This window comes from Cydia splendana, chromosome 16 (assembly GCF_910591565.1).
Source record: "Cydia splendana chromosome 16, ilCydSple1.2, whole genome shotgun sequence".
Lineage (NCBI taxonomy): Eukaryota > Metazoa > Arthropoda > Insecta > Lepidoptera > Tortricidae > Cydia > Cydia splendana.
Window position 1 is genome coordinate 15904417 of NC_085975.1, and position 10354 is coordinate 15914770.

Genomic DNA, 10354 nt, shown 5'->3' on the forward strand with positions numbered 1-10354 from the left:
TGCGGTTTTCAACAATAATGACCCGTAAATAACAGCAAATGAAATTTAAATGAGACGCGAGCTGATATTTATTTACCCTATTTTTTGAAATACATTTTATCTACTGGTATGCTTTCTCGTGTGCGTATATGATTTAATGTCAATATAATTGTCAAAAGCAAGAAAATCAAGCTGTCATTTTCATTTGAAGAAGTACACGTGTGCTCCGGTGTAGCCCCAACGGGCATCTGACTTGAAGAAGAATTTTGAGTGATGTCGTCAATGTATGGAAATTGTTCGAAAGTTTACATTTGAGATTGAATTTCTGTGTTGTCTTTGTGAGTAAAAATATAAATCTATAATAAATTGGTAGCTGAATTATCTAGCTTCCAAAATCATACAATAATTAAATTACTGTCAAAGACAAAATTGTTTTGCTTCTGTCTCAAACGGAACTCCATATTTTGATTTTTTGATACTTTTAGTGTCGATTTGTAGAGAATAACAGCAAATTAAAAATATAATGGCATAAAGAGTCGGTACACGGTTTCTTCGTGAATAAATTTACGTGTAATTTAATGCAATTATCAAACATTTATTGAACAAATTATGGTTACAAAGTGAGGTCTAAATCGAAAACGTCATATACCGGCCCCTTAAACAAACTTTACTAGATATCAGCCAATGAAATTAGATCCAAAAATAGCGTTTTCAGGAATTAATTCCCAGCAAGCTGGAAATCGTTTTAATTTGACATTTGGTTCTAAATGCGTGTAAGGTAAACGTACTGGTGCTCGACGCGGTCCCAGTACATGTCATCTTGAAACTTAAGTCATTGTCAATAGAGGTGACAGCAAGGTGTCATCTATTGGGCATTAGCATGTCGAGCATTAGTACGTTTACCTTACCTATTCTGTCTGACTTGGGTCCATCCCAAGAGGTGTGCATAAATTTTGGTAGCCTTATGAGATAAATTACTCGCGGCCGCGATGTATCCTCTTAAACTTCTTAAAGTTCAATAGGTATACATACATCACTGGCTCAGTGACCCAAAGAGGATCTTGGCCTCTGACACAAGAGAGCGCCACTCTACCCTATTCTGCGCCACTTCGCGCCAGTTGGGTATTCCGAGGGCGGACAGGTCATTTTGGGCTTCGTCACTCCAGCGGTATCTAGGACGCCCAGACGCCGTCCGCCCGGGTGCCCCACATACTCTCTTCTCACAGCACGATCCTCGCCCATCCTCTCCAGGTGACCAAGCCAGCGGAGTCGTGTGGCTTTGATCTCGCCAATTGTATTGGGCATCGCAACCAGCTCCTCTAGCTCCCTATTTTTCCTTCGCCACCAAGTTTCATCTTCCTCTCTGACAGGCCCCAGAATCTTCCGCCTATCAGAGAGGAAGATGGAACAATAGGTATATTGTTGGTTTCTCTGAGCCCTGGTCTCCTGCATGTGTCGCACTTGGAACAACACCCGTCGATAATTACTATATCATTAACTCATCAATCATCATACAATGTATAGACACGGCCAATTTTCTTAACAACTTTTGTTTTTTCATACAGTTTTTCTAAAAACTAACACCTGTTGCTGATGGGAAGACACATTAATAGTTTTTTGTTAAACATTATGGCATTCGCGATTTTTTTAGTTCACGTGTTATATGGAACTACTTTAGGAGCAACATTTTATATATTTAACATTGTTTACGAACGTTTGGAATGTTTTCACTTTCAGGAATGAATTTGCGGACAATCTTAGCTCAAAACTAAGCAATTCAGGCAGCAACATCGATTTTGCCACAGTTTTACGAATTTTTATAGATGCCCCCGTCCCCCCCTAGCTAAGTAGCTACGCCACTGCTTAAAATTAAAAATTTTGCAAATACCTAGGTCATATCGCTTTGGTTGCCATACTGACAGTGACGTCATATGCGCGTGACCACGCCCTTCACCCGACCGTGATCTGCTTCATAATCGTTCTTTTGTACTAAACTTTAAGGTTAATTCGTGTTACGTGATTCTAATTGTCTATTGGGCGGGTAATTTAAGTGACCATTTATAAGCTGTATTAATAAAGTATTCCTTAGGTACTTCCGTTTGTGGATATATGTTTTAACACATTCGGTGCGGCAGCGCAAAACCCGAACTTACTGCCAGTGCTTTACGAGTGAATATACTTCCCGTATTGAGAAAGCCAAATTTGCGGCACGACCTACATTTTCCCGTACCATGTCCTGACTTTAAAGGTCCCTACAGACCTGGAATGTTATCGATTTGAACTAAAAGTCATTCTGATCAATAAACTATATCCTTGTGTATATACAGCTGCCGTCGCCCGCGGATCTGTATAAAATTCCAAAAGATATAGGCATTTTTTCCAGAGTCAGGTCTCAGGGCGCTCGGAGCCAACAGAACCTCGGCCAATACCTGGCTCCTAAAGGGGCCCACTGACTAACAGTCCGCCGGACGGTATCGGCCTGTCAGTTGTTCGGAACTATCAACATTTTGTTCTGACAGGCCGATACCGTCCGGCGCACTGTTAATCAGTGGGCCCCTTAAGACCTCTCACGACAACATCCCTCAGCAAGCTTTTGACCCCAAGTTTGGCTACATCTACTATGAGTGACTCGAGTCTTTTCACTTTCTAAGTCAGGATTCTTGTCTGTAATTAATTCACTGTATGTACTATTAGAGCTAGACCAAGAAAAGTCTGCAGCGATTTTGATAGCCCACGCAGTGCGAGTGTTATTATGTGTGTCATAGAAGTTTGACGTTTAAAATATCACTTGCACTGCGTGGGCTATCAAAATCTCTGCAGACTCTTCTTGGTCTAACTCTAAAATATTGTGTTCTAATAATGTTCATAAACAATAAAATATTGTAAAAATTATCTTAGTTATTTTATTTAGAGCTATTAGCACATCCATAAAGTTAACCCTTTATAAGGCATAAGGGTGTCAGGATTTATCCAAAATTAAACCTTACCACTTTGAAATAAAGTTCAAAATATGGTGGAAAATATATCCCCTCTGCGTTATGAAGGAGTAATAGTAAACTCAGTACCAATCCTGCAGCCCTATTCAAATTTAACAACTGATACTGTTTTGATTTTACTTTGATACGACCTCAAAGATCGCTCGCGCTGATTATGGCATGCGGAATGGAGTGAAATTCGTGCGGGAGCAGTGGCGAGACACTTCTCACTTCAGGCAAATTCGGCTCCGTTCGGCTTAGCATTGCTCCGAGCAATTATTAGGGTTAGCACAACTTGAGGTCCCTTTGCGTGCACGACCACAAATAAGCTAATTACTTGAATTTTGACAACCCTAAATAGACCCTGAAACGCTGAATAGTAATAGAGAAAGGGATAGTGCCATAAGTTAGAGAAAGGGATATCATGATTAGCCCCTGAATCACTGTCAAACTTCGGTTTTGTAGGAAGTGTCCTTTCTGTACGGTAGTACTATTATTATCACTATCAGACTCATTCTCATCTTCCTCGCGTTATCCCGGCATTTTTCCACGGCTCATGGAAGCCTGGGGTCGGCTTGGCAACTAATCCCAAGAATTGACGTAGGCACTATAATTTTTACAAAAGCGACTGCCATCTGACCTTCGAACTCAGAGGGGAAACTAGGCCTTATTAGGATTAGTCCGGCTTCCACACGATGTTTTCCTTCACCGAAAAGCAAATGGTAAATATCAAATCATAGGGGGGAGGCAAGGTTGGAACTAAAAAATTAAGATAATAGCCCAATAAGACAATGTTCTATAATTACGGCAATGCCAATAGGAACAAGTCATTAATTATATGTAAGTTACTAATTTATTTGGTAATAAAATTGGTATAGACTATACATTTTTATTGATCCAATAGTGATAACACATCGTAGTCACGATTTAATTATTAATACGTTTTAGGTTTCATATTAAGTTTTATTTTAAGATGGACAATACAACGAGTGCCGATAAATTAAAACACGATCGAAGGTTGTGTTTTAAATCGACACGAGTTGCGAATTATCTTTTCGCACGTGAATTGTACAACGTTTTACACTACATACCCTATACATTTTCAACACACGCACGTATAGTGCACCATTATGTACCTACTGTAAAGGGTTATTTATGTTAAACCCTGCGTCAGCCAGTATTAGCCATAAACCCGAGGTTAATCGTTAACCCAGTGTCAAATTGTACTGGTAACCATGGTAACTTCAGGTTTAACCGGTTAACCCCGAGTTTACACTAGTGACGGAACCTGCAGGTGCTATAGTTGGTCAAGCAGATCTTGTCAGTAGAAAAAGGCGGCAAATTTGAAAAATGTAGGCGCGAAGCATTGATATAGAATAAGAACTGGATACCCAATCAGCCGCAAAAAATGGCCCCGCAAAAGTAACGTTAAAACAGATCACGCGTTACTTTTTCGTTTAGTCTTGTATGGACCGCTCAAATGTGAAGTTGTCAACAATGTCGTAAAATGGTCGTAAAAATATGCAAAAACAACAATGATAAAACGAGGAAAAAGCATGGAATGTATTTCTTTCGGTTAGTTCTTTGGATAGCATTACATAATTTATGTAATCTGGTGGTAATTTCATGATTTTGAATAAATTATTTTGTTAGTACCAAAGAAGGGATGTGAAGGAACAAAAATCTAATGAGTCGATGTGAGGCCAATACTTTTTTATTTTTATATGGAATTCGTAAGATATAATATTATGTTTAAATTCAAGATTTCCAAGAAAACCTATGCGACGTGCAGAGTGGACTGCTATTATAGCAAGAGATAGGGGTGATGCAGTTTTAAACAAGGCAAAACGGCACTTGTGTGTTCGGCGCATTTCCCTGTTTATACACGATCAATAAGGGCTTACATCGACTAACTGTAAATGTTAAACCTGTCTGAACACAGTGACAACCACAGGATTTTTTTGATAAAGACCATAACCAATCAGTACCAGTAGCGACCTGAATGTCCCCGTGCACTATATTGCAAAGAACGAAAGTGCGAAGAGTATTATGTAGATCTAAAATACACAGTTATTTAATAAGTTGAATTTATTTCAAGGAAAATATAATAAATTTATAAATTTATTTTATGATAACTTACACGGGTTGTTACCATGAATTAATTTTATTTGAACTCCCGATCAAATCAAATTTGTTTCATTTATTACTTCGGTTTTTCTGTACAGTAATACCTATTAAAATGTACCAAAGGGACTCCATTCGTTCATTATTCTCGTTTGACGTTGTTTGACGTAAATACAAAGGTGAAGTTACGTTTAGTGCCATCGGACTTAAAGTTTTAACAGTGTTGGTAATAATGTTTACAAATTTGACACTTAATGCTTACGACAGTAAGTTCTTTTCCGTACAAAACATTTATCTTGACTCAAAATTTACGTAAGCGTTTTTATCATCAATGCAAATTTGCAGCTAATGTCATTCTGATCCACATTTTGTTGACATTTTTATTCCGCTCTGTGTGTCTATTTCTAATATTAAGTCAGTGGCGCGAAGGGATATCGTCTCATAGAAAATTTGAATTTCGCGCCTTTTTCTACTGACAAGATTTGCTTGACCATCTATAATAGCGCTTACTGGCACATTAGTCTAATTTTCATTTATTAATCAAAACAGTAAAACCGTTGATTTAAAGGCTACTGTAATGTACAGACATTGTAAATTTTATAGCATTTTCGGTGCAGCGGAGTGGTGTTAACGGAATTGGTATAAACAATTTCAACCCTAATGATTAATTAGCATTAATTACGTTAATATTAACCTTAATTTACCATTTCAGTTGGAATTATCTATACCAATTCCGTTAACACCACTCCGCTGCACCAAAAATGCTATAAAATTTACGATGTCTGGACTCAATATACTTAGTCATGTGTAGTCCACATCAATTAATTATATTTTTAAATTTTTTGTCTTATTACAAAGCAGCAATGATACAAAAGTGTAAACGTAGATAATAATATATTTGACATCTAAATACTACTTGACTGCATTTAGTTAGGTACATAGTTAATCATAACCAGACATCGTACATTTCATAGCATTTAACGGAATTGGTATACTTAGATAATTCCAACTCAAATGGTAAATTAAGCTTAATATTAACGTAATTAACGCTAATTAATCATTAGGGTTGAAATTGTTTATACCAATTCCGTTAACACCACTCCGCTGCACCGAAAATGCTATAAAATTTACGATATCTGATCATAATATCATAACTTTATTTTGCTTACTTTTAGGCACAGGTTACACTGGTGATATTCGCGAATATAAATAATTAAATTAGCTTAATATTATAATTTAATATGTGCTTAACGTTGTATTAAATTAGTCTAGAATAACTTCCAAACCAACCATAACCTGCAATTTTTGTGATACTTTACTAACACATGCTTTTGAAATTGTCTATCTTTCTTGCACATTTTGCACTTCATCATTTCAAATCGTCTGAAAAAACTAAAACCAGCAGCAATGATAGCGTGTAGTAATAAAAATGTTGACTGGGATTTATTACTAAACATGACACTCACATGGCGTTAATAGGTCAAAATAAAATCAAGATACATTACAATATTTTATTGTCTTTGAATATTTTTACAATGAGCATTATTAGAACACAATGTTTGACTAATACAGTGAATTAATTACAAGAATCTTGACTTAGACAATGACTAAAGTCACTAGAAGAATTTAGTAGATGTAGCCAGACTCCGGGTCGAAAGGCTGCTGAGGGATGTTGTCGTGAGAGGTCTTAGGCGCAAGGTATTGGCGGAGGTTCTGTTGGCCACGAGCACCCTGGGATCCGAAGCTGGAGCTTTGGGATCCGAAGCCGGAGCCTTGGGATCCGAAGCCTTTTGAGCCTTGGGAGCCTTGGGAGCCATGGGATCCAAAGCCTTGGGAGCCTTGAGATCCAAAACCTTGGGAGCCTTGGGATCCAAAGCTTTGGGAGCCTTGGGATCCAAAGCCATGGGAGCCTTGGGATCCAAAGCCTTGGGAGCCTTGAGAGCCGAAGCTGGAGCCTTGAGCGCCGAAGCCATTAGAGCTCTGAGATCCAAAGCCTGATCCATGGGCACCATGGGATCCTTGGGATCCATGAGAACCATGAGAACCAAAGCCTTGAGATCCGAAGCTGCTGGAGCCCTGGGCGCCAAACTTGTTGTTCTGACCGTACTGCGACTGGGAACCGAACTGGTTGCTGGAGGCTCCGAAAGCATCTGAAAAGAAAATATAGAATAATACTATGGTCTACAAATAAATATAATAGAAAGGTAGCTAGGGTTTGATAAGGATATATATTGAACTGTTGAAGTAACTTATGTCAATAAATTAGATGAAACATGTGCACAATGGAAATGATAAAATTTATAAATCACGGACTCCTAGTCTAGTCGGTAGTGATTCTGCCTACGAAGCGGGAGATTCCGGGTTTGAATCCCGGTACGCTCATTTATTTGTGTGTTTATCACGAATATTGGTTCCCGAGGTGTGGATGTTAACTAAATAGTATAGTGCTTATCTAAGTATGTAAGGTAAGTATATCGTCGCCTAGTGCCCACAGTACAAAATTTCCTTAGTTTGGGGTTAGGTCGATCTGTGTAAGATTGTCTCCAAATATTTATGTATATTTATGAATGTCATTATTGCTATTCTACTTTTTTTGCAAGATTATATCTATATACGTGCATCAGATTGCCTATCTAATAGAGAACACAATAAAGAGTGTCAATGTTATATGTTAAAACTCACCTTGTCCATGAGCACCGTGGCTGCCAGAAGGACCATGGTCCGGAGGCAGGTACTGGTTGGAGCGGGCAGCATCGAACGAGGAGAAACCACGGGCACCAGCAGCGCTAGCCCTCAATCCTTGAGGAGCAGATCCGAAGCCAGCAGCACCAGCGTCAAGACTGTTCGACCCCTGAGAGGCAAAGTCGTTAGATCCATGGCCGCCGAAACTCTGACCAAAGCTCTGCTGACCAAACTGGCCCTGCCCAGACTGAACTGGAGGAAGGTACTCTTTAAGCCCTCGCTCCTGCTCCAGATGCTCCAGGCGAGCCGCGGAGCTGACGGCGATGAGGGCGGCAAGAATGAACTGGAAAAAGACAAACACTCATACATTCTTACATACGTTACGTTAACTTTACCAGGTGGGGTGGTCACCTGCTGACTGTTACCGACGGGTGGGATTGACGCCTGGATCTAAAAAAGAAACCAAGGTCTAGTGGTAAGTTTAAATGTCTTACCTATCTTTAACCTACTGAATACCAGCGTTCTGTAGATATTTTAAACTTGATCATCATTTGAAAGTGCATTTACACGAACGCTGGCTAATCAGGAGGTTATCAAAAGCGAGGCAAAGTATTAATTTGACTAATTAAGTTATTATTGTGTTATCGTTATGTGACTTTGTGAAATCATTTAAAACATTAGTCTAAAAATGTATGATCAATTGGTATGGTTAAACAAAATTTGGTAAAGCGTAAATGGCTAATAATTAAACGGCAAATATTTAAACACTTTCAACTAAATCTTCTCAGCAAAATAAATTGGAATACCAAAAATTATTCGACTACAAAAATTCCAAAAGCTTCAACAATGCCACAAATATTGCAAAACTAAACCACATAGCAGAACTAAAAATTAAATCTAGTCAAAAACAAAAATCTAAATTTACCAGCTTCATTTTTGGATAGGAGTGAACGACCAAAGGAAGGCACGACTTGAACTGTGATGCTCTGAGCTCACTGACCCATTATATACCACATCTGATCCTAATCCCGCACGTGACGTCACGCTTTAACTTTATAGAAGATAAACGACCATATTCGACTTATGATATGCATGCTGAGTAATTAGTTGCTATAGTTTTTTATAGGGTTCCGTACCTAAAGGGTAAAAACGGGACCCTATTACAAATTTTTAGGGTTCCGTCCTTAAAGGGTAAAAACGGGACCCTATTACTAAGACTCCGCTCTGTCCGTCTGTCCATCTGTCCGTCTGTCCGTCTCTCAGTCTATCCGTCTGTCCGTCTGTCCGTCCGTCCGTCTGTCTGTCACCAGGTTGTAACTCATGAACCATGATAGCTAGACTTAAAATTTTCATAGATGATATTTCTGTTGCCGCTATAACAACAAATACAAAAAACAGAATAAAATAAATATTTAAGTGGGGCTCCCATATTTACAACAAACGTGATTTTTTTGCCGTTTTTTGCGTAATGGTACTGAACGCTTCGTGCGCGAGTCCGACTCGCACTTGGCCGGTTTTTTTTTTCTAAATACGTGATGGATCGACCTTGTCAATCTCCGATAAGGAGCAACGAACGATTTCAAGGATCCTGTTAATTAATTACAAATCGATTCCGTGGAAAGTTGACGGGTCTAGAACTATTGTCTAGGCTCTAGGTTATTGTAGGATCAATGAGTTTGCTTGATTGCATATGTGTGTCGTGGCCAGATCTAGAATTGATCATACCATGATGTGGCAATCATTTCATGAAATGATCGGTTGGCTACATTTGATGAAAAGTCAAACCTAACCTAACCATTTCGATCAATTCTAAAATGGTATTTCATAAAATGATAAAATTCTATGATCTGCGGGCTCAGCACGGTTCCATTTTTATCGACTATCACTATGCGCGTCCCTTTCGCACTTACATACTTGTTAGAACGTGACAGGCATGGTGACAAGGGATAAAAACGCGACCGTGCTAAGCCGCCTGGTCCCGACATGTACAGCCGAGTGTAAAAATGTGGATGCACTCATCATACTCAGAAAATATGTCCCATAACTCTTATGTCAGCGAAGTAAGAACTATGGGACATATTTTTTGGTAAGTTGTATGCACCCATAATTTTTACACTTAACCGTACAAGTACATGGTGTTATACCTACTCGCAATGTTTAGACAAACTGTGCTATATGTGAATATGTTGGTCACACTCTTACCAAAGAGAATAGATAGTATAGAGGTCCTGTCATAGTAAAGTGTCATAGTTTTGTAGTCACAGTAAATTTACTGCCATCTATCGACACACAACTAAAACTCAAAATGAAAACGTATAAAATTATCAAAAAAAATTATATATATGGATAAATTATTTTATTGTTTTTATATCATTTTGGCCAATGTTCATTCACTGATATCTATGTGTTAAAATTGTTAAATATGAAACGGTGTCGTCACGCCATCTAGCCGAGCATAGGCCAAAGGTGTGTGCGCCATCTATCCGAGAATGACTTTTTCTTGATTTCCGAGGCACGTTTTTTCCTTAAGTCTAAGGACTTTATTCATCTTATACGAAGTTACATATGTCTTTGCTCTTACTGAACAATGTTTA

At 38.6% G+C, this 10354-nt stretch overlaps 1 protein-coding gene across 1 annotated transcript; it reads right to left on the reverse strand.

The window, feature by feature from the left end:
* Positions 1–6579: 6579 nt before the first annotated feature.
* Positions 6580–8858, reverse strand: LOC134797919 (filaggrin-2-like). Its single transcript, XM_063770263.1, has 3 exons — positions 8686–8858; positions 7761–8103; positions 6580–7228 (listed from the first exon to the last, which is right to left on the reverse strand). Exons 1-3 carry the CDS (start codon positions 8692–8694, stop codon positions 6705–6707), a joined length of 876 nt encoding a protein of 291 aa, XP_063626333.1. The 5' UTR covers positions 8695–8858; the 3' UTR covers positions 6580–6704.
* Between the last annotated feature and the right edge of the window lie 1496 nt (positions 8859–10354).

Coding starts and splice junctions, on each gene's coding strand:
- LOC134797919 (XM_063770263.1), bottom strand. Junction 7,229..7,760: donor CCACGGTGCTCATGGACAAG/GTGAGTTTTAAC, acceptor TTTTCTTTTCAG/ATGCTTTCGGAGCCTCCAGC.